This window comes from Pelodiscus sinensis, chromosome 2 (assembly GCF_052426305.1).
Source record: "Pelodiscus sinensis isolate ZL-2025 chromosome 2, ASM5242630v1, whole genome shotgun sequence".
Lineage (NCBI taxonomy): Eukaryota > Metazoa > Chordata > Testudines > Trionychidae > Pelodiscus > Pelodiscus sinensis.
The window spans coordinates 75,124,445-75,149,740 of record NC_143053.1 but is presented as its reverse complement, the minus strand read 5'-3'; the positions used below and the strand labels follow the sequence as shown (position 1 = coordinate 75,149,740).

The 25,296-nt window shown below is 42.3% G+C and overlaps 1 protein-coding gene across 2 annotated transcripts in view; it reads right to left on the bottom strand.

Annotated features, from left to right (window-relative positions):
* Window positions 1-25,296, bottom strand: part of LOC102449618 (desmocollin-1) — a 43,035-nt gene that overhangs the window by 14,217 nt on the left and 3,522 nt on the right. For both annotated transcript variants that reach the window (XM_014577390.4, XM_014577388.4), the window contains exons 2-11: window positions 21,747-21,831; window positions 16,810-17,012; window positions 16,203-16,322; window positions 12,499-12,651; window positions 9,883-10,027; window positions 7,549-7,715; window positions 5,830-5,964; window positions 3,247-3,432; window positions 646-905; window positions 397-539 (exon numbers count right to left, since the gene is read on the bottom strand). In XM_014577390.4, the coding sequence (XP_014432876.3) occupies window positions 397-539; window positions 646-905; window positions 3,247-3,432; window positions 5,830-5,964; window positions 7,549-7,715; window positions 9,883-10,027; window positions 12,499-12,651; window positions 16,203-16,322; window positions 16,810-17,012; window positions 21,747-21,831 (1,597 nt within the window). The remainder of the gene's footprint in view (window positions 1-396; window positions 540-645; window positions 906-3,246; window positions 3,433-5,829; window positions 5,965-7,548; window positions 7,716-9,882; window positions 10,028-12,498; window positions 12,652-16,202; window positions 16,323-16,809; window positions 17,013-21,746; window positions 21,832-25,296) is intronic.

Sequence of the window (25,296 nt, the reverse complement as noted above, 5' to 3'; positions counted from 1 at the left end):
AGCCAAAGGATAAAAAACGTTCACTAGTTCAAGTATCAGATTTAAAATATTTCAAACTAGCAAAACATTTTAAATAGGAACTGAACTATTTAAATAGGAACTGGGTACACCTGGCCCCAACTGCGTAAGAACACTACTTTTGGAAATTTGGCCCAACCTGCTGTATTCAGTTTCTCAACCCACAAAAAGCTACCCCCATTCCCTGTGAATCAGTGTCCTCCTCCGCCCCGCCCCCTCATTGGGGGAACAGGAATTACCACTCCCCAAAAATACAATGGCAGGTTCACAGAAATCAGTTTAATATAACACTGTTCCAAGAATATTTGTGTGCGCACATGAACATGTATGATTAATATATCCATAACCTATTTGATTTATAAAACATTTGGTACTCACTTCGATCTATTGCAATGACTGAAATGTTACACTGCTTGTTCGTCCTGTCTTGCTGATCTCTGTCCAAAAGTGTAACAGTTTTGAGCTCGCCTGAATTTTCATTAATGGAGAGCCATTTGCATTGCTCAGGTGGAATCCGATAGCTAGTAAACATAAAAATGGTTTTTTTTAATTGCATAATGCTTCTCTCTCTCTCTCTCATATCCCCAAATATTATGTATTTAATAAATCCAATAATAAAATGTACACCTTATGCCTTCGCTATTTCCGGTTTCTGGGTCCTCAGCTAGGTATTTGCCGACCACTGTTTCACCTTTAGCGCATCCGTCAATCGTGATACGTAACAAACAAGGTTTGAATACTGGCCCCTCATCAACATCTTGTACAATAACTCGAACAGTACAGGTGCCCTGGGCAAGTGCACTTGAATATGGTACTATCACATAAGGTATCTCATTAGCTACGGTAATCTCAAGTATCTTTAGCTGGCTGGTTTCGTAATTTAGTCCCTGTAAAATAAATTTATGGCTAGTAAATTCACCAAAACCTACTATAAGTTTTCTTATCACAGTTTCTAATAGTAGAAAAAGCCAAAGTCATAACGGTCATGATTTTAGAAGAGGACTAGTTATTTTAGACCTCTCAATTCTTAGGTATCCAACCTGAGAAACCTTAAAGAGACCTGATTTTCAGGAAGCACTAAGAAAAAAAGTGGCAGCATCCCTAGCATGGCATAAGGAGCACCACAAAACAAAGTTACATTTGTAACGCTTTATTTGCCTCTTTTTCACCCCAAGGGCCATAGTTTAATTCCTTAACATGGGCCTGGTCTACACTCAGAGCTCTGAACAATTTTGCATCCTGAGAGCTGTGTACAAGCTGACCTAACCCCCAAGAATTCTTCCCTCTTGAAAGGTGGACTTCCTACATGGGTAGAAACACCTCCTTTCAACAATGTATGAAGCATGTATACTATGGTAGAACTGCTGCCACATCATAGCTGTGTTACTGTAGCTTAGCCACTAGGGATGCCAACATGTAGTCAACCATACAATTAACCAATAAGCCTGTATCAGAGTCAGCAAGAGAAGGCGGGAGGGAGCTGGTGTGGTAATGAGCAGCAGCAGGATGGAGGGGGGAGAAGGGGTAGGCTTTCAAGCCAGCTCCCCCACGTATCGGCTCCACAGACCTGGTTTCCACACATACACACCCTGCTTGCTGCCTCTTACAGTGGTGGGGAGAGGGGGACAGGAAGATGACAGTAGCTCCTCATTGCTGCCTGCCCATACTGCTGCCTATATCTGAAGCAGCAGCACAGAGGGCAGGCAAGGCTGCAAAGTAGTCTCTGTCCATGGTGGGCTGAAGTCCCCACAGAGAGAGACTGCTCCACATCCCACAGAGCAGGCTCTGTCTGTGGGGAGCTCAGACCCTCCCACCCCCTGATAGGAGCTGCTGCCACGCCCCGCAATGCTGCCTCTAGATCAGAGGCAGCATCGCAGGGTAGCAGGCATTCGGTCTGCAAAGGGAGCTTTGATACTGGGGTGGCAGGGAGCTCCCTGGGAACAGGGTCAGGAGTGCACTGGCTGCCAACCCTGAACTTGGGGACTACTGAATAGTTTGTATCACCAATATTATTTTGTGCAGTTACATGACAATTCAATTACACTATAACATCCATCCCTACTAGCCACTGCAGTGTAAACACACCCTGACTTTTTCCCCCAAGAATGCTTGCAGTCTTTCCTTCCTGCTGTCACAATTCAAGAATATTTACCTATGAGAAATGCCTATGGGTACCTGGTGAGAATTTAACTATGGGCAAGAGTCTCTGAACTTGCAGTGCAGCTGCCATGACAAGGGTTTTGGGATTTTTTTTTTTTAAACATGACATCCATGCTGTCCATAAAGGCCATTTTCTCACCTTTCAAAAGGAGTAAGCCTCCCTTTTATAACACTAAGGGATACCAGATTGCTTTTACCCTTTCGGAAATATTGATAAACACATTTGAAAAAAACAACAACATATCCTTGAAAAGTTTTAATTGCCTAGCACTTTCCAATGTAAGATTCTCCTCTTTAAGAGGACAAAGGTGATGAAGCCATGTTCCCTACAGCAAACACGGACATTACGGAGAAAGGCAGGTATTAACTCTTAAGCCAGAACAGAAAGCTGTAGCAGAATTGTTAGAACTGTTACATTCTGCGGGCCAATGAGTAGAAGTTGACAGTCTATCATTATTATGGAAAGTATACTTTCATCACAGCAGGGTTCTGTGTATTTAAAATATAAATCATATCTTAAGCAGAAAGCTAGCCATGCCCATACTCACTACAGTAACTCTCTGCTACTTACATTTCCCAAGCGCATATTCATCTTCTGCCCACCTTGGGAAGTACTAAAAAAAGATGTGAACTTAAAAAGGTTCCCAGTTCAGGTTGATATAGCCCTGTTTCAGATTACTGAAAGACCCCATACCTTGTCACAACCAGAAAACCAAATATGGAATTTTAGGTCTAGCTCTTATGGAATTAAAATTTAACACAGCCCCCTTCTGTACTCCACCCCGCAAAAACATTAGCAAAAGTCCCCAAAGGAAAATATATCTGAATAGTTTTCCAATCTCACTAAATATATGAAATCTGCTACACTTTGCAGAACCCTCCCTCGCCCCCCAAAAAAACCACCCACCTACCCTCAAATAAGTATCAGATTAATTTGTTTGTTCAATTAAAAAAGGAAGCAGAGCTAATATCCCACAGATAGAGTGTAATTAGCTAACCAGAATTTATAGCTTCAACAAAAAACAACTAACTCCCAGGATTTGGGCTTATGTTTTCATCTTTGCTTACCTTAACAACACATAATATCCCTTCATTTGTTCTTTTATCTGTTGTAATAGCAAAATGATTATCTTCATTTCCTTTTACAATAGTGAATTTGCACTGCCAGGCAGTTGAGTTGGGCTCATCCTTGTCCAAACAAGGAATTCTCAGTATTTCCACATTCACTCGGTTTTCCTGCACTCTTACTTCATACTGAAATAAAGTTATATTATCTATTTTTAAAGTAAATATAAAATGCAGTATCTATTACACAGTTCAGAAAAGATGTTTAAATGCAATGCCTTAAATTCAATGGCAAGTTTAAAGCTTTGATAATAAGATTTGGTTTCTTCTATTTGGTTTTTTGGTTGGTTTTCCGCAAGGGAAGTATTAAGCGCACTTCTGTGACTGTATTCAAAATTCTCCGGTGGAACCCTTAATTCTACTCACTTTACTTGGACCAAAATGTTATTTGAAGAATGTTACCTTCCCAATTAGAATGCTTAATTGATTGTTTGTTTCTCTAAACAATTAAACAAAAGCCTCACTACAGCAGCTTTATAGTTTAAATTGATATGGGCTAAAACCAGAATAAAGCTCTCGTGCCAGAATAAAAGCATCCTTTGTGAGGAGTTATACCAGCATAATTATAGCAGCTTAAATTCACACTTTTTTCTCATACCAGTATAACTTCCTGTGTGGAAAAGCCCTTAGATGTTCTAGCTCAGTGTTTCTTAAACTTTAAGACCGAGGAACACTGAACAATGTGTTTTAAATTGGGGAACATCAAGGAAACATAAAACGAAGCTTGCCCCTTTAAGGGCAGCCATTTCCCAAGGAAAGGTTGTTGACCAAAAAAAAAAAAAAAAGAAAGAAAAGAAAAAGAAAAGCACCGCCAGGGAAAAGTTGTGAAAATGAAAAAAACTGAGGCTTGTCCCTTTAAGGGCAGTCATTTTGAATTTTGTTTTCTCCAAGGCACACCTCTGACTGCCTCACAGCACATCAGTGTTGTCACGGAACACTCTTTAGGAAACCCTGCTCTAGCTGGATGACTAGAAGCCAGTCTGAGAGAATAGTGAGACTTTGCATCTAGCCTCTGTAATAGAGATACTTGAGAAACATGGTATTTGGAGACCAGACACACAGGGGAGAGTCACTCTTGGAGAAACTAACAGGGTCCCACCTAGATCCCACAGAGCTCTTTGGTCTCCTTGGGAAAAAACAAACAAACATTAGGTCTATTCTAACTCTAGAGGAAACCCCACGTAACTTTGGCTTGTAATGAAGCATTAGATTAGATAAGAGTAAATAAAACTATTTTTAAAAATAGCATGAATAGTTTTCTAATGCTTTGTTCCACTGTCTAATAAACATACTTCTTGTAAAAAGGCTGTTGGTCAATGGACATCATTGATCACAGGATACCTTAAGAGAGCATCAAGCATGTGCCTGAATCTGACTTGGCCTACTCAGTTGACCCAGGAGGGGTATTTTTTTTAAACAGATTCTGCTCTAAGAAGAGAAAAATGAAAAGATTCTACTCCAAGACAGGTAAGGGTATGAGACCCAACACCTCAAGAGTCCAGAAAGGGGTCAGAGGCTAAGTTCCCTCAAAGGTCTGTGGCCACTAACTGACAATAAAGTCTTGCACTGTGGTTCAGTTTCCATGGAGATGGGGGCCCTCCTTGCTGGAGCTAGACCTGCTTGGGCCTAGGTATAGGGAGGCCACAGAGCTCCACATTCTGTCCTGCCCCGACCACTGGCTCCACAATTAGACAATGGAAGTTGGCAATTGGCTAATAGGAGCTTGAGGATCGGTCTTGCAAGCCAGAACAGTGCACACAGCATGCCAGGGAGCCTCATGCTCCTGCCTCTTTTTCCCCATCACCCCCAGAAGCCAGATCTGCTGGCCACTTCCAGGACACAACGTGGTGCCCCAGAACAGTCAAGCACCAGGCAGCCTATCTTAATGCTGCTGCCCATGAGCTGCTCAGGTACACCCAAGCCCCAACTGCCTGACTCACCATAAGCCCCCCCCCAACCCGTAACTCACATGCTGTGAGCCCCCCCAAAGCCCACAACGCAGTCCATAGCCTGTACCATCTCCTGCAACTCCAAATCCTAGGCCTGTGCCCCTCCCCAAATCTGGAGCCCCCCTCGGGTATCCCAAACGTCACATCCCTGGGCCCACCCCAGAGCCCTCATCCCCTCCCGCACAGTAACTCTTTGCCTCAAGCCACAGGCCCCTCTTTTATTCCAAATCCCGCTGTCCCACACCACTGCCAGTCTGGATCCCCCCCCCCCTTCTATACCTAAACCCCTCATCCCCAGCCCTACTCCAGAGTTCAGCCACAGCACTCACTCCCTCCCATACCCCAACTACCTGCCCCAATCCAAAGTCCCCTCCCACACACAAAGGCTCCATTTAAAGCCCTTATCCTAAGCCTCACCACACACTGTCCATATGCAGAATGACTTATGTCATACATCACCTACATGTTGGTGTACATAACAAAAGTCACTTCACACATGGACATAAAAAATTAGGGAGAAACACTGGACAGAGGAGCAATCAACTCCACAATTGTGACAGACACAAAACAAACTTACAGATGAAATGCTAAAAATTGGAACATTGTCATTTATATCATCAACGATAATGACAGCTGTTGTTGTATTGCACAAACCAAAAGGCTGACCTCCCATATCTCGTACTTCAATTAACAATATATGTTTGGCTAATTTCTGAAAAACAAACATTAAAAAAAGGTTAGAGAACTTTCACATTCATATTACTTTTACCATAGAATTAAATTATTTATTTCCTTCCCTGCCTTTCTAAAGATATAACATTAAACATGCAAATATTTTCTAGGAAAAGAGAAATCAAACCACCAGCTTTATGGATAGAAAAAAGTAAAAGTGCGAGTAAAATATTTTTCAGTGACTAAACAATACATGGAGCTCAAAGTTTTACTGGAAACCTAGAGTCATGTTGTCCAACAGAAGGATCTTTATAATGTCCTAAATCCACAACTATTTTCCCTTCCCTTAAAGAAAGCCCACAAACGCATCCACATGGCAGCCATTTCTCCTCCATCATATGCACAGTGTTGTCTGCTGGGAAAAGTAGCAAGGTGTTCTATATAGTCTGATACTGTCTGGTGGAAGGTAGAAGTTTCCCGTATATTATGCTGTCTCCCCCCTGGATCTTCTGATGAATAGCTTCACCCTTTATTTCCCCTCTCTCACACTTCTGGCTAATGAGATTTCCATCCTCCCCTCCCACTGCTCATGGAGGAAGAAAAACAAAAATACATCCTTCATTGCAACTTTTAGTTCCATAATCTCATGCTGCCCCCTCTCATGCTACATCTTGAATAGAAAGAACAGAAATGCTCCTGTGATGAATCTTTGTTCATAAGGCATGCTTGTCAGCAGGTCCGACAATGCAGAAGCAACACACTTTTTACACAGCCCAGTAAGATCATAGGAGGCGGGGAGGGAAATCAAGTATTTAACACTACTATAATTTTAGTAGTTATAAAATGCATACCAATAATCTGAGTAGTTACTTAAAATACCCCCACCTGAGAGAGTGGCTCTAAGGGATCAGAACACCCTAGATTTGCTGGTCTAAGTTTGGTTTATTGGGTTGGAGAGGATAACTTTGCTTCATAAAGTCCTAACATTCATCTGTAGGAAATAAGTATTAATCTGTACTCTACAATCAAGATTCTTTTTCCACTGCCAACACCTTAATATTTCTCATTCACTAGACCCACAATCTCAACATCGTTCAAGGCTTTGTCTACACAGAGAAAATTGATAGGTATAGCTATTTCACAATATTCCTCTGTATGGCACGTCAAGCAATGCTGGCAAGGTATGTCAGGCCAGATCTACATTGGAAAGGAAAAGAGTCAATGCTCCTCTTGACTTTCCTTATTCCTCATGATAACAAGTACCGAGGTGAACGGGGGTGGCCTCAGCCTTTGATTTAGTGAGTCTTTACTAGACCAGCTAAATCAATTCCTGAAGGATCAATCACCAAAGTATCGATCCTCTGGCAAGTGGAGATGTGGCCTCAGACTGCCAATTTTGCTTTGCTGATCTCATATTGGATAAGGGAAGTAGAAAAAGTTCAGATTCAAGTTCTTCTGTGTTTTTCCCAAGCTTACAGGAGATTCTTGCTTCTAAATCATTGTAGACAATTTGAAACCATATATTGTGCTTTTTTCATCTCATTAAAATCTTGCATACTTCTCTGAATATATCAGAACTATGAAGTGAAACTATATATTATATTGTAGATTTAAAAAAAGTTACCTCTCTATCCAGTTGTGATGATAGTGTGCTTATTACACCCGATTCAGAATTAATAGAAAATATTTTGGGTGATGATGGTTGTTCTGATACAATTCGATATCTCAGGGAAGTATGCAGAGTATTGGGTTCATCTCGGTCTTTTGCCGTGACTTGTCCAACTATTGTCCCTGTATATACAGAACAATTTTAAATTCAAAAAAATCCTCCAAGTAACGTAGTTTGAAATTGATTTTGAAAGTGTTTGTACACATAAAATAGAAACAAACAAATGTTGCTCCTTCACACATGACAATTTGGGGGAACCTGTGTATTTCTATCTGGAGATATTTAAGAGCACGTTAGATAAATGTCTATTAGAGATGGTCTAGACAGTACTGGGTCCTGCCATAAGGGCAGAGGACTGGACTCAATGACCACTCAAGGTCCCTTCCAGTTCTAGTGTTTTATGATTCTATGATTCTGAATATTGTGTATATGTGTAGATCTTTATCCAGCTACAGATTTCATTTTGAATGTGCTGCTTGTTTGTCTTTACATTGGACTTGAATTCCAACGGGTAGTTGTCAAGGGTTAAAACAGTGTAGAGACATGAAGTCTGGATGGTCCACTAATCAAAAGGAAGAGAGATTAAAAAGGCTTGGACTTTTCATCTTAGAAGAGAGGAGGTTAAGGGAGACGGGGGGGGGGGGAGGGGGGGAAGATACAATAGAGGTCTAAAAAATCATGACCGGTGTGGAAAAAGTGAATAAGGAAAAGTTATGTACTTGTTCCTATAATATAAAAACTAGGGATTTCCAAATTAAATTAATAGGTAGCAGGTTTAAAAAACAAACAAAAAGGAAGTTTTTCTTTATGCAGCAGACAGTCAACTTTTGGAACTCCTTGCCAAAGGATGTTGTGAAGGCTAGTACTTTAACAGTGTTTGCAAAAGACCTAGATAAATTCATGGAGATTAGGTCCATCAATGGCTATTAGCCAGGATGGGTAGGAATGGCGTACTTAGCCTCTGTTTGTCTGGAAATGGATACCTGTTATGTTAATTCCCTCTAGGACAACTGGCATTGGCCACTGTTGGCAGACAAAATACTGGGATAGATGGACCTTTGGTCCGACCCAGTATGGCTGTTCTTATATTCTAAGCCAAGAAGTTACTATCAGTGCATATCTACACTACAAGCCATTATTTTGAAATAATAGTAAGCTGGAGAACGTCTTACTCTGACTCCTGTAACCCTCATTTTACAAGGTGTAAGGGAAGTTGAAGGAAGAGTGTTCTTCCTTTGACTTCCTGCTGTGTAGACAGCTCCAAAAGCCAAATTAAGCTATTTTGACTTATGCTATACAATTGACGTAGCTCAAGTTGCGCAGCTTAAATTGAAAAACTCAATGTGTAATAACTATCAAAAGAGAGTATTAGAAACCATTAGGAAAGGGAATGATTATAAGACAGAAAACAATATGTCACTGTATAAATCCATGGTAGGATTACACCTTGAATACTATCTGCAAGTTTGGCTGCCTCATCTCCAAATACATCATTGGAAAACAAATGGAAAGAAAAAAGCAACAAAAAGAATTCAAGGTATGGAACAGTTTGGATATGAAGAGAGATTAAGAAGACTGCCTCTGTTCAAACAATGCACAGTCAACCTGCGTAACTTGTTGGCAGGGCGTTTCGTGAAAGCCAAAAGTATAACTGGGTTCACAAATTATTTTGACAAGTTCATGGAAAATGGTCCTTCATTGTCTGTTAGCCCAAGTAGTCCAGGGATACAGAGGCTGGGACTGAATGAGCAGTCTTGGTTATTCCCCTGTTCATTCTCCCTAAAGCAACCAGCTCTGTCCATAGTCAGATGACTGGATAGAGAGTTAAATGGACAAATGGTGTGAATTAGTATCACGTTAGATACACTTTTTGCACTGAGTGCACAGAATCTTTTTCAAGATTCTGCTCTACTGTAACTTCTAGTAGTCTTGAAGATTATACGAGAATTATCTAAAAATCCTTCCTATACCAAATGCAGTAAGGCCAAGAGTTTCAAGGATTATTGATTTGCGTGTGTACATAGTTAGCCATGGACAAATTATCTGGTATGCATACACAGCTGTGAATATAGCATGCAAATTGGAGTTTTGCAAATTTTACGTAGACTAACTGGAAGGAAGCCCTTCAAAAATGTAGCCTTCAGTGTAAAAATACCGATTAGTTATTTCTACTGAAAAACTGATCAAACATCAGAACTATACATATTCATCACTTGGGTATGTCACTATTGGAAGCTGATATTTTAAGATATTGATCAAAAATATTTAAAAAAATAAAATCACGCTTACCAGATTTGCAATGTTCCTTAACATGAAACTGAAAACAGTCTTCTGTAAACTCTGGTGCATTATCATTATCATCCTCAATTTTGATTGTATGTTCCAGTGGTGTCTCTAATAGGTAGCCATCTGCAGAGGTTGCATAGCAAGTTATCTATAAAGGAGAAAAACACCCACTTAGTTGCCAGCTGTTCTAGAGCAGACAAATGTTCTTTTTCTGCCCAATGGATAACAGAATCTACAGATTAATTTCTGAAAAGTACAACATGTCAAATGTACCCTTTTCATAAGCAGACAACATTCAATAGATGTAAATTTGGCTTATGTCTGCAATAAATATTTTGCAGCTATTAGTATACAGGCAGTCCCCAACTTACGCGGATCCGACTTATGTCGGATCCGCAGTTACAAACGGGGCTTTTCTCGCCCCGGAGGACGCGGGCGGCGGGACCGCCCAGACGTGCCACGGTCCCGTCTACAGCTGCTCTGCCCCGGGCTTCCTGGAATCAGCCGCTGATCAGTTTCAGCAGCGGCTAACTTGGGGACACCTGGGGAAGAGCAGCTGGGGTGCTGCCGGGTTGGTCCCCGCAGCGCTGAACTGCGGTGCTGCGGGGACCTACCCGGCAGCGCCCCAGCTGCTCTGTCCCAGGCGCCCAGTTTCAGCCACTGTTGAAACTGATCAGCGGCTGATTCCAGGAAGCCCAGGGCAGAGCAGCTCTGCCTTGGGCTTCCTGTAGTCAGCCGCTGGTCAGTTTCAGCAGCGGCTGAATCTGGACGCCAGTTCCGACTTACATACAAATTCAACTTAAGAACAAACCTACAGTCCCTATCTTGTACGTAACCCGGGGACTGCCTGTATACTAATCTTTCCTTGCTGACCACAGAAGACCAAGATGAGTTCTTGCTAACCAATGGTGCACTGTTTTTGTTGTTCTCTTCTCCTTTTGTTACCAATGGCTTTTACTTCAGGACAAAGTGCTAGATTCAATTTAAGTAACAAATCTGTCTTCAGTCAGACGCAAGAGCAGAAGACTGGTTTAGATTGGAGGTGGCAGAAGAAATGCATTTAACTACTTCACAGTGTCATTGACAACCATTTGCCTTATTTTGCATAGTTGCATGTGAAAGATTTCCATCCTGAAATCTGAAGACATTGAAGAACTTATATTTGACCCTGTCACTCACCAACCCATCTTGTATCCAAGTGTCATATTGAGAAGTGCCCATTGAGAGTCCAGCTTTTGGGAAAAGAATGGAAAGGAAAGTCAAGGGAGCGAGAAGTACCAGCACCTTTATGGGATGGGACTATGTATACATTAGGGATGTCATGTAGACAACTACATGATTAACTGATAAGCCTACGTTTGTCAGTTTAACTTTGTTGACTACCTGCATTCACCCCCACACCACTTGCTGCCTCTGGGGGGGGAAGCTGGAGGGAGTGCCCACGAGGAGCTAGCTTCAAGCAAGTTTCCCCACAAGCACCAGATCTGCCAACTCTCCCCCAACTCCCATGTTACTGCCTCTGATAGAGGGGGAGCAGAGCAGGCTGGAGCTGATATGCATGGGGAGCCGGCTTTCAAGTTACGTTATCAGTATTGTATAAACGAAGAGTGACCAAGTACAGCAACTCAAGCATTTAAGCAGAAGAGAGTAGCAAAATGAATTGCAATAGACATAACTGACTACCTGTGTCTCTCATTAGCTTTCTTTTTATTTAAGACATTACCCTGGGTAACCAACTGCCAAAGAAGAAAATAAAGGAAGCAATTCACTGGAAAATAAACAGGAGGGAAGCACAATCAACGAACAAATCTAACATGCAATGGAATTTTTAATCTGTATCTTAAGTTTTTTTACTACTTCCCTCTCAGAGGGTATGCGTACACTACGGGGGGGTTTCGGGATACAGGAGGAAAAAACTCTGAGGTGTCCAGGAAATGCATTTGCTCTTCTGCTTTTTTTGTGAAAGAGGAGATGCGCTTTTTCGGAAGCCCTATCTTCCTCAGTTCATGAGGAATAAGGGATCTTCTGAAAGAAGGTTTTTTTCTGAAATTTGGCAGTGTAGAAAAGACAAATTTTGGAAAAGTCTTTTCCAAAAAAAAGCAGAAAAAGGTACACAAAATGCGCAGTATATTCTGCATACCTTTTTCTGAAAAAAAGTTGTAGTGTAGGCATAGCCAAAGTAATAGCTTCTTGCTGTGCAGGGAAACACTCCATTGTTCTTAAGAAACCAGCAGGGAGCAAGCATCTCCATGTCTCCCAGCTCCTTATACCTTTCAACCAGCAGAGAGAGCAGTTTACCCATTTAACAAACATTACAACTGAACAGAAAAAGCAAATGCTGCAGAACTAACAAAGTTGTCTTGATTATCTTTGTCGGATTTTAATTTTACATGAACTTTTTGAATTCTTCCACCAGAAAAGAGAAAAGTGCTATAAAGCTAGGTCTTCCTTCACCCATGCCACCAATTTCTGCCCATAAATATCAGAGAGAGAGTTCTGAGATAGTTGTCTGAATACTGACGCATTTTGCTCCCATTCCTGTACCAGGGAAGTAAGTACATTAGCACTAGAAATGAAAATACTAATACATTTAATTGTGTGTTCAATCTAGGTCCTTACTTTAAAAACTGGATACTCTTCACGGTCTACTGGGCCAGTAGCAAAAATATTCCCATTTTTGTCCATGTAAAACAAACCCACTGGCTCTTTATCAATTCCAGGACCAGTTGCAGAGTAATAAACGGTGTGGTATTGGGCTGCATCAGACTGGACCTAGAGTTTGTTAAACAAAGACAAAACAATTCATTATTAAACGGTGTTCTCAACATAAATACGGAATAGAAAACACAGGCATGCTTTGGAAAGGATGTATAAAATCCAATTCTTATTTTTCCCCCCCCAAAGTACTACAGCAACTCAAACTCTTATAAAGAATAGGGAAATGATCTGCTCAGTGCCATTCTTAACTACCTTTGTATTAAATGCACTTGTGAGAAAGGTCGCTAATCCTTCACAAATATCAGTGGAAGGAAATCCAGCTTGAAGAAAAGTACACAGGGAAGTGAAGTTGTGAGTAGCATTCTATTTAAAAAACGTTTCCTGCAGGATGACAGTGTCATGTGCCACTCTGCATCCCGCAGCCCCTCCTTCCGCCCTCAGCCACATGGCCTCCCCTCTCCCCAGTGCTTGGTGGGAGCCATGAGACATGTGGCCTCCCCCATAGTTGGCTGGGCTTCCTGCAGCTTTTGCTCAGCCTGACTCCCCCAGCCGCTGGGGGGAGAGAGCCAGGCCTGCCACAGCAAGGCTTTGGGCATCAGGGGACAGGAGCCACAAGCTGTGTAGCTCCCATGTCATGTGGCTTCCCTCCTCCCCAGTACTCCGGGGAGAGGCCGCGTGGCCTGCATACTTTGTTCCCAAAGCAGGGCTGTGGGGGGCATGCAGCAGGATGGGTGGCAACAGGGCTGGGATGGGGAGGGTAGCTGGGAAGCAGGGCAGTCTGACTGTGCTCAGTCCTGGACACCTTGGGTCACACTCAGGAGCTCCTTGAGAAGAACAGAGGCAGATGAGGCCTCCACTTCCCTCTCAGTAAGCCAGGGTGGCACTGCAGGATCGGGCCCCAGGCAGAGATGCCCCACAGCCTAGAGCAGCTGGAAGCCAGCAGAGGTGCTTGTGTCCTACTGAATGCCTTTGGATATGGGTCGCTAGTGGGCAAAAGGGTGGGGGAAAAGATAGGCTGGCACTCCACTTCCTACAGAGAAAGGGACTCCCAACCACACCCCACAATGCATGGGGTGTGACGGGCTCCCTCAACTCCACCTGAATGGAAATGCCACCTCTGGGTGTATGGGAGACCCTTTCCCCCCCTCCCCCCCCCCACACACACACCAACCCCCTCCCAGAGCTGCAACACTGCGCCAGCAGTTAACCCCCTCCCCTTGCACACCCAAGTATTGCTCCACCTCTGCTGGCTCCACACCACAAAGGCCGGCAATTAACCCCCTCCCCAACACTATCCCACCCCTCAACGGACTCCAAGCAGGTCGAGTCAGGGGCTAACTTCCCCCACCACCATCTCCCAAGGCGTCACAAATGGGCAGCCCAGCAGCATTCGGAGCAGCTGCCAAACCGCTGGTGCCGTTCCCTTGCTAATTAGGCTGCCCACTCATGAGAGGGAGAGGGAGGAAGGGGGATAGGGTGTATGTGGGGATGGGAGGTGTGATAAAAGCAGTGGTAGAGGTGAGGGGGGTATAGGAATGGAGACCAGGGGGGTGTGGAGAGAGGAGAGGTTCAGGAGGATGGGTGGGTGTAGGGCTGGAAGGAAGAGGATAGATCATGGAGCTCTCCTCCTCACAGCAGCACATGCTCTTTTCCACAAGCCAAATCTGGTTTGGAGCCTCAGGGTTTTCTTCTCGTCCAACTCCACAACTGTAATCTTGCGGGTGGGAGGCGGGGGGGTGGGGGGGAGACGGTGCGGCACAGTGTTCAAGGCTGGAGTGCCAGGCAGGTGGCGGCCTGAGCATGGGCCAGGCAGAGGCAGCAGTTCCCCGCGGTGACCTGGAGGATCAGGGCCTGAGAGCATTGCAAGGAGCTGCTGCTGCCAGCCCCGCAGCCCGCTAGATCAGCCCCAACCCTCCTAAAGGGGCAAGAGCCTTGCAGAGGAGAACCATCCAAGAGGCCAGGAATGGCACAGCTGTCGGCCTTCCCAGGTGGCCAGGGCAGACCCAGGCCTGCCGACCCCCAGACACAGGCGGGTTAGCAAGAGGAGCAAGCAGGTGGCACCACCTCCTATTTATTAAAAAATTACTTAGGCACAGCATCACAGAGACAGTGATGCCAGGTACAGCTAAGTTTGCCTAACAATTTTAATTAAAAACCCTATTTTCAACCACTCAATCATTCTAGTTAACATTGGCAACATCTCAAGGTAACTTTTTAGGCAAAACTGGCTCAGCCATTTATGACTGGATTAGGGATGTTAATTGTGTAAAGGATTACATGCTAACTGCTAAGGATGGTTCATCTGTTAATCCTAATGGTTATGAACGTGCGCACGCACATGCACGCAAGCACACACCCTTGCTACTTCTGTTTCAAGAGGCAAAAGCCAGTGAACCCAGAGGCAGCAACATGGGATGGGCCAGGCAGGAAGCCAGCTGCCCCCTGAGCTGCTGCCTCTCTATCAGAGACTGCCGGGGGTAGGAAGAAAAGAGGTGGGAGCCTGTGCTTGTGAGGAGCGAACTAAAAGCCAACTCATGCAAGCACTGGCTGCCGCCTACCCACCTTCATGGAAACAAGTAAACACTAAAAATGTGAGTGATTACACATTTTCACAAATAGACTCTTTTTAACATCCCTAGACTAGCTATGGGTTTAGGGGCTATTTTTGAAGGGGAAGTTCTTTTGTCACTGTTAGTCCTTCTTACAGTTTTAAGAAATCTAGCACCTTCCTTCTTTGGATCAGGGATTTAATATTTGGCAAGAGGAATGCACTGGAGTCAGGGAGATGCCTTTTTTTGGTCCTCATCTGGCTGGCTTTTGTACTTCACCCCATTCTATGTCTCTGAAGAGCGGTATTTGCACATGGTAAGTAGAGCTTTCAGAATGTTTCTAAACATCTCCAGAAATGCAAAAAGCATGTTCCAGCCCCACAGATCTCCATGGTGACTGCAATGAGCATGCTTCAGGCTCCATTCTGTCTCTTACACAGTAGGCAGGGAGCTAGTGCTCCAGACAAAACTTAACACACAACAGAAGCATCTCCCCTCTTTGGCATAAGTCAAGATGTGCTATTCAGGGCTGATGTAAATATTTTTAAGTTGCACTCATTAAGGGATGGGCACTCTCACACTTACTTTGCTAGATATGCAAGTATCGTTCCCTCCCCTTTCCAGGCTGAGTAACTGTGCACCCTTAATTTAGCACTTTTATGTATATGTATGGTACAGTTTTCCGTGACGTGATCACATTAATTGTGCTACAGGACCTCAGAATAGACAATGAATGGGACGAAGTTTTGAGACATAGGCCTGGGATTTAGGAGCTGTGTTTTAATGTTAACTCTGCCTCAGACTTCCTATGTGATATTTGTCAAGATTGTACCAATGCACATACACAAAGGGGATGAATTAATCTTGAGGTTTTTATTTTCCTGAAGAGCAATTACAGGATTCACAGTTGCTTTTCTAAAAGCATGATTGGGTTGGTTTTCTTCACTTTTTTGCAAAGATATCATCTGAATCCAAAAGCAGTGACCTACCTTTTTATCTGACCAATTCAAAATACTGCAACTTACATTATAAAAACAGCTGATGTATAAAGTGTACCTGTTGAATTAGCATTGGAAAAGGTCCAAGAGCGTTCTCCATCAGAGAGGATGGGATAGGAGCCCACCTTCTTTTGGTTCTCCTCAGGACTGTATCTCTAGTATGTCTTGTCTTAGGTGTCTGGATTTAGAAGGCCAAAGGAGATAATTAAATAAAGATCAACCCATAAACGCACAAGGTTTATATTCTTGTTTCCCTTCATTTTTCCCCTTCTCAGGACTCCCTCCAAATGTTATAGGCCACTTTGTACTTTTAAGTCATCTTCTTCATGATTCCACTTAATTCTGTTGTTTTGAGAATTCTTCAGCCCTAAGCAACATATGATTTTAGTACCTCCTACAAATACACAGTGCTCTATAGGTTTTTAATTGCTTAATCTGCTTAACCCTGTGGCGAAGGTCATAATTTCTAGCCTTTGCCACTCAAGGAGTCTTAAAAATGTAAATGCATGCCCTTATTAGGTATTGCTAAATAAAAAGTACACTTTTGTATAGAGCGATCATTTTAAGAATTATAAACAACTTTTACACAATGAACTGTAAAGAGGCATTTCCCCCCCCCCCCAAAAAAAAAACCACACACACCAAGATAACAATTATGACCCTACCTTTTCTTGATGACCTAGCAAATTGACATCTATCGTCTTTTCTTCATGCCCTTGAACATCCTTGAGTAAGATGGTAAAAGTCTTTTCCTCAGAAGACAAAGAAGTTGTATTTGTTGTAAACACAGAACCATCTTCTAGGATTCTAAAGTTAGGATCACTTGAACTAATATGTTCTGCAGACTTAAGGCACTCTTTCAGATTTACTGTAAGAAAGATTTGTAATTACTCTCTCAAGTCACAACAAAACAAATGTTTTCAAACAGACATGTCTGAAATCTGATTTATGTTTATGCACTTATATAAAAAAGTGAACTTATTTCAAGTCAACATGTTTAGCACCCTTAAATATCAGGCTACTTTTATTAAAGAGTAAAAGTATAAATTTAAAGCCCAGCTTTTGGACAAAGTTTACATGCATATTGCACATCCATCCATTTGTTAAGCATATTAGGCCATCTGCTAAAGGATAGTTAGCCATAGTGAGTATTTTACACACATACTGCTGGAAAGGAGAGAGGGGATAGGTTTCACTTTGGTGACTAATGTTTCCCAAATTCATATAATAATTCTTGTGTATTTCTGACCCCCTTCAAAGTGTTTCTTTCTTAATACAGTGCCATCGCCCACGTACATTTATAATTTTGCTATAACTCAGTGGATGAAATTGTGTCTTCATTGACTGGCAAGATTCCCCACACACTTCAATGGAACCAGGATTTTGCCAATGTGCAGATTATGGAAGACAGGCACTCAAAAAAACAGATTCCATCTCCATGGTTCTTAAGTATAACCAAGGAGGGGGTAATTTGACAGTGTTCCTTCATTTTCTTTAGAACAAGCTTACTGTTGAATACTCAAACTAACATTATGATATAGCATTTCAGCAAATCTCACTCCTGTTTTGTCTACACAAAATCAGTTTATATCATCATGCAAGACACCACAGAATTTTCCTTCAACTACTTTTCCAAAAGCGAGTGCTTGAGAATGAATTCTATATCTGAGGTACATCGGCATTACTCCTACTACTGAATAGCTCTCTGTACTCTTACATGCCGCAGGATTTTAAAATCACATAGAATTTTGCAATTGTGGGGAAAATCCTTGCTTGTTTTACCATTGCGCTATGTATCACCAGTTGTATTACCACTAAACCAGCATCCTCTCCCAATAAAATGCGAAAGAACAGCAGTTGAGTGTGGCTAGTTTGCTAGACAGTAGTCAATATAGTGGCTAATGCTTCAGAAATGGCTGGACAACACAGATCTAGATAGTATCAGAGGGGTAGCCGTGTTAGTCTGAATCTGCAAAAGCGACGAAGAGTTCTGTGGCACCTTATAGACTAACTGAAGTGTAGGAGCATAGCTTTCGTGGGCAAAGACCCACTTCGTCAGATGCATGTAGTGGAAATTTCCAGAGGCAGGAATAAATATGCAGGCCAGGATCAGGCTGGAGATGACCAGGTGGATCCAATCAAGGAGGATGAGGCCCACTTCTAGCAGCTGATCTGGAGGTGTGAATTCCAAGAGAATAGAAGCTGCTTTTGTAGTTAGCAAGCCATTCACAGTCTTTGTTTAATCCAGAGTTGATTGTGTCAAACTTAAAGATGAACTGTAGCTCAGCAGTTTCTCTTTGAAGTCTGGTCCTGAAGTTTTTTTGCTGCAGGATGGCTACTTTTAGATCTGCAATTGTGTGTCCAGGAAGATTGAAGTGTTCCCCTACAGGTTTTTGTATGTTGCCATTCCTAATATCAGATTTGTGTCCATTGATTCTTTTACGTAGGGACTGTCCTGTTTGGCCGATGTATATAGCAGTGGGGCATTGTTGGCACATGATGGCATATATTACGTTGGTGGATGTGCAGGAGAATGTACCAGTGACAGTATGGCTGATCTGGTTAGGTCCTGTGATGGTGTTGCTGGTGTATATATGTGGGCAGAGTTGGCACCGAGGTTTGTTGCAAGGATTGGTTCCTGAGTTCGAGTTATTATGGTGCGGTGTGTAGTTGCTGGTGAGAATATGCTTCAGGTTGGCGGGTTGTCTGTGGGCAAGGAACAAATCGACACACCTTTAGAGTCCCGACCAGGGTTGTTCTATCTATTACCCAAGATCCACAAACCTGGAAATCCCGGACGCCCCATCATCTCGGGCATTGGCACTCTTACTGAAGGACTGTCTGGCTATGTGGACTCTCTGCTCAGACCCTACGCCACCAGCACTCCCAGTTACCTTCGTGACACTACGGATTTCCTGAGAAAACTACAATGCATAGGTGATCTTCCAGAAAACACCATCCTAGCCACCATGGATGTAGAGGCTCTCTACACAAACATCCCACATGCAGATGGAGTACAAGCTGTCAGGAACAGTATTCCTGATGATGCCACAGCACAACTGGTGGCTGAACTCTGTGAATTTATCCTCACACACAACTATTTCAGATTTGGTGACAACATATACCTCCAGACCAGTGGCACTGCTATGGGCACCCGCATGGCCCCACAATACGCCAACATTTTTATGGCTGACCTGGAACAACGCTTCCTCAGCTCTCGTCCACTTACACCCCTTCTCTACCTACGCTACATCGATGACATCTTCATCATCTGGACCCATGGGAAGGAGACTCTGGAAGAATTTCACCATGATTTCAACAGCTTCCACCCCACCATCAACCTCAGCATGGACCAATCTACACGGGAGGTCCATTTCCTGGACACCACGATACAAATAAGTGACGGTCATATCAATACCACCCTATACAGAAAACCTACCGACCGCTATACTTACCTGCATGCCTCCAGTTTCCATCCCGGACACACCACACGATCCATTGTTTACAGCCAAGCACTGAGGTACAACCGCATATGCTCCAACCCCTCAGACAGAGACCTACACCTACAAGACCTTCAAGAAGCATTCTGTAAACTGCGATACCCACACGAGGAAGTGAGGAGACAGATTGACAGAGCCAGACGTGTACCCAGAAGCCTCCTGCTACGGGACAAGCCCAAGAAAGAAACCAACAGAACACCACTGGCCATCACCTATAGTCCCCAGCTAAAACCTCTCCAACGCATCATTAGTGATCTTCAGCCCATCCTGGACAATGATCCCTCGCTCTCACAGGCCTTGGGAGGTAGGCCGGTCCTTGCCCACAGACAACCCGCCAACCTGAAGCATATTCTCACCAGCAACTACACACCGCACCATAATAACTCGAACTCAGGAACCAATCCTTGCAACAAACCTCGGTGCCAACTCTGCCCACATATATACACCAGCAACACCATCACAGGACCTAACCAGATCAGCCATACTGTCACTGGTACATTCTCCTGCACATCCACCAACGTAATATATGCCATCATGTGCCAACAATGCCCCACTGCTATATACATCGGCCAAACAGGACAGTCCCTACGTAAAAGAATCAATGGACACAAATCTGATATTAGGAATGGCAACATACAAAAACCTGTAGGGGAACACTTCAATCTTCCTGGACACACAATTGCAGATCTAAAAGTAGCCATCCTGCAGCAAAAAAACTTCAGGACCAGACTTCAAAGAGAAACTGCTGAGCTACAGTTCATCTTTAAGTTTGACACAATCAACTCTGGATTAAACAAAGACTGTGAATGGCTTGCTAACTACAAAAGCAGCTTCTATTCTCTTGGAATTCACACCTCCAGATCAGCTGCTAGAAGTGGGCCTCATCCTCCTTGATTGGATCCACCTGGTCATCTCCAGCCTGATCCTGGCCTGCATATTTATTCCTGCCTCTGGAAATTTCCACTACATGCATCTGACGAAGTGGGTCTTTGCCCACGAAAGCTTATGCTCCTACACTTCAGTTAGTCTATAAGGTGCCACAGAACTCTTCGTCGCTTTTACAGATCTAGATAGTACTTGGTCCTGCCGTGAGTGCAGGGGACTGGACTTGATGACCTCGAGGTCCTAGTATTCTATGAAAATAATATACAATGATCAGCTGCATACGTTTTCATTATAAAACCTGACATTAAGGTGAACATTTCCATCATGTTCTTTTTATTCCCCTTCTTTTTAAAGGTAGCTTTGATTAATAAAGATAAACACTGTGGTGGGATAAAAATCTACTGAAGGAACAGAGGCAGTTGAGACTATGGCCCCTATTCTGAATCATGTTCCAAAACTGTGCCAGTACTGATATAAGATTCAGCTCCCATTGTGTAGGAGGATCCTCAGTTGGCACAAAGCCTCTGTAGCAGCTCCTACATCACACCCTTCCTAAATGCTGCCATAGAAAAAAAGATCTGGAAAAAGTGGGTGTTGTCTAGGCATTGCTAATCCCCATCAAATGGCTCAAACTTGAATTGCTCAGCCCAGTACCGAACAACCCCAGGACTGGGGAACTTCTTTCTTGAATACTGTACTAAATACTTCATAGCCACAGCTGAGTATTTGACCATATTTTATTTCACTGCTGACATATCAGTGACACAAGGAAAACAATCTGTTTTGTTTAAAAGAAAAAAAAAATCCAAGGTAATTACTAAAAAAAAATATGTATCTTTTCTATGGGATTTATGAACATTCAACACACTTCTGGTGTTTAGACCACATATTTAGCGGTTCCCCACCCCCCCAAGCTTGAACACACTGGCCTAAACTACTGCCTTGAATATAAAACAAAACAAAATCTGCTATTCTGTTGTAACAAAAAATCAAAATGCATACTCTGGCAGTAAGCAACATTGAATTGTATAACAAAACACAGTAAATGCTTCAATAAAAGGTAAATCTAATATACAACTGAATTTAACTGAGTGTTGTCCCAGCTGCAATAAATTGTACTGAAAAAGAAATCAGTATATCCCTTTCATTGTAAAAGCAGGTACAGAAATGACAAAGTGATGCTGTATAGTTTTGAAGGACATCTTGAAACTTCTTACCTTTGCCAACTAATGTCCCAGCCTCTAATTTAGAAGGAACATTAAAAGTGACTTCCTTGCAAGCTTCACAAAATGAATTCAAAACCTGAAAACAAAAAGAATAGACACCCTTGCTGTGAAAGAATTCTTTAAACACTGTTTGAAATCGTGGCCTAAAGTATATTGTAATTAGCTTTGTCGTCATGTTAAAGAACACCAAAACATGAAAAGATGAAATATGTATTACATATTTTGGTGAAGCAAAATGCAGGACAATGTAGCACTTTAAAGACTAACAAGATGGTTTATTAGATGATGAGCTTTCGTAGGCCAGACCCACTTCCTCAGATCAAATAGTGGAAGAAAATAGTCATAACCATATATACCAAAGGATACAATTTTTAAAAAATGAACACATATGAAAAGGACAAATCACATTTCAGAACAGGAGCGGGATGCAGGGGGGGGGGGGGAGGAAGGAAGGTAAGTGTCTGAATTGATGATATTAGAGGTGGGGAGAGTGGGACATCTGTGAGTTAATGGTATTAGAGGTGATAATTGGGGAAGCTATCTTGGTAATGGGTAAGATAGTTTGCGTATTTCTTCATTCCTTCCCGGAGACTGTCGAATTTTAACATAATGACAGTTCAGAGGATTCCCTTTCAAGTGCAGATGTAAAAGGTCTTTGTAGCAGAATGCAGGTGGTTAAGTCATTGAGAGAGTGTCCTTTCTGGTTAAAATGGCAAGAAACTGTTTTTTCTTTGTGATCTTGTCTGATATCTGTTTTGTGGGCATTAATCCTTTGGCGAAGTGTCAGATGTTTGTCCAATGTACATAGCAGACGGACATTTTCGGCACATGATAGCATAGATTATATTTCTGGATGCGCAGGAATATGTGTTCTTGATCTTATAACTCACTTGGTTAGGTCCAATAATGGTATCAGCAGAATGAATATGTGGACAAAGCTGGCAATGGGGTTTGTTGCAAGGGAAGGTACCAGGGTTGGTATTAGTGTGGTATGTCCTGTGGTTGTTGGTAAGAATCATCTTGAGGTTAGGTGGTTGTCTATAGGAGACTATGGGTCTGTCTCCCAGAGCCTCTTGGAGTATGGTATCCTGTTCCAGTATAGGCTGTAGTTTATTGATAATGTGTTGGACAGGTTTAAGTTGGGGGTTGTAGGTGATGACAAGTGGTGTTCTATTGTTGGTTTTCTTGGGTCTGTCTTGAAGTAGATGGTTTCTAGGTATTCGTCTGGCTCTTTCAATTTGCTTTTTTATTTCTCCGGGTGGGTAGTTGAGGTTTATAAATGCTTGGTAGAGATCCTGAAGCTTCTGGTCTCTGTCAGTGGGATTAGAGCAGATGCGGTTGTATCGAAGGGCTTGGCTATAGACGATGGATCGTGTGGTGTGTTCTGGATGGGAGCTGGAAGCATGTAGGTAACTGTATGAGTCGGTGGGTTTTCTGTAGAGAGTGGTGTCTAATTTTCCATTGTTGATTTGTTCTGTGGTGTCCAGGAAGTGGATCTCTCGTGTAAAATGGTCCAGGCTGAGGTTGATGGTGGGGTGTAGGTTGTTGAAATCTCAGTGGAATATCTTGGCCATGCATCCAGATCATAAAGATGTCATCGATGTACCGTAGGTAGAGAAGAGGTGAAAGGGGACGGGAGTTGAGGAAACGTTGTTCTAGGTCAGCCATAAAGATGTTAGCATACTGTGGGGCCATGCGTGTACCCATGGCTGTGCCGCTGATCTGGAGGTATAAGTTGTTCTCAAACTGGAAATAATTGTGGGTGAGAACAAAGTTACATAGGTCTGCTATCAGGTTGGCAGTGGTGTCCTCTGGGATAGTGTTTCTAATTGCTTGTAATCCGTCTTCATGCGGGATGTTGGTATATAGAGATTCTACATCCATGGTGGCAAGGATGGTGTTATTGGGGAGGTTATCAATGTTTTGTAGTTTCCTTAGGAAGTCAGTAGTATCTCGGAGATAGCTGGGGGTGTTGGTTGTGAAGGGTTTGAGAAGAGAGTCTACATAGCTGGATAGACCAGTAGTGAGCGTGCCATTACCAGAGATGATGGGACGTCCGGGGTGCCCAGGTTTATGGATCTTGGGAAGCAGATAGAACAATCCTGGTCGGGGGTCAGAAGGTGTTTCTGTGTGGATTTGTTATTTTGGTGACTAATTTCAAGTTACATCAGTACTGAGACATAGGGAGTTTTTTATTTTAAACAATCCAGTGGGGGTTGGGGGAAATCTAGAACATATTATTTATTACATAGGACAGGAAAGCTCTGTGTTGTAATATCCAGGGTTAGAACACAGAAGATGCAGGTTCTAATCTTGACTCTCTTGTCAAAAATCTCACATCAGTGAGCCCAGCATTTCAATTACAAAGAGGTTAAATGTTCTTGCCAATGGCAGAACTTCTATTTACTTCAATAGGGTCACAATTAAACTTGGTCTCCCATTTTACCATACATTGAAGTGGGAAAATTAAAACAAACAACTTATCTTCCTTTAAAGAACACTTTGGGCTCTATGGATGAAGTGTATTCAGAATTAAGACTCATCAATTTCATTACATTTATTTCCACAAGGCTGCATTGATTTATAATATTTAAAGACTATTTTATTATTGTCATTGATGTGTACGAATTATAATATGTGCACCTACAAAAGTACTTTGCTAGCAAACTACTTAATCCTTTAATTGCATCCACTCATGTATATGCCATTACAGAATTGGAACTCCAAACTTCAAAACAGCCATCTGCAGCTGGTAAATAATCATATTTTATAAAACAAAGTGAAGGCACAGAGTGGTTCCAAGCTCTCAGCCTGAGCTCAGATCATGTGTCTATCCAAAGTTTTATTTAATTTAATTAAAATTAAAGTTAGGGCCACTAATTGTGGAATATTAAAAAAACCCGCAAGGAATCTGGATATTTTTTCTATGAACAATTTATGGGAAAAGTGACAAACTGTACATTCAACAATAGATGAGACACCTTTTACGTATTTGTTCAAGATATTGAAAAAACGGCAAAGTGAAATGAGTTGCTTTTGCTGGGAAAATTAGATCACTCATTTTGAATTCTTTAAAAAGCAAGCAATCTTTTAGAGTCATGATTGGCTACAATTTCCAACTAATTAATTTGAAACACTTTGGATAACTACAGCATTTAAGATCCATCACAGAAAGCTCCTTTTCCTAGTCAAATTGGGTTTAACACCTTTACGTGAACCATGTAACTGAAATCTTTATTTGTTTCTCAGATAAAATATGGGTTATCTGTAATACTTATTAATTCTTACACAATTCCCTTTTCCCTAAAAATATTGCTTTAAAAATAAAATTTACAGTATAATCACACATAGATTCTGTTGTCCTAGAAAAGCCTAATTTTAAAACATCAACCAACAAGTTTAATCTGATACGAAGAGGAAGATTTATGGAAAGAATATACACAGACAAGATAAGAATACACCTGTCAGTAAACACAGAAGTGTACAGTATACTCTGAGCATACATATGGAAAATGCCTACACTTGCATTTGTGTTGTTTAG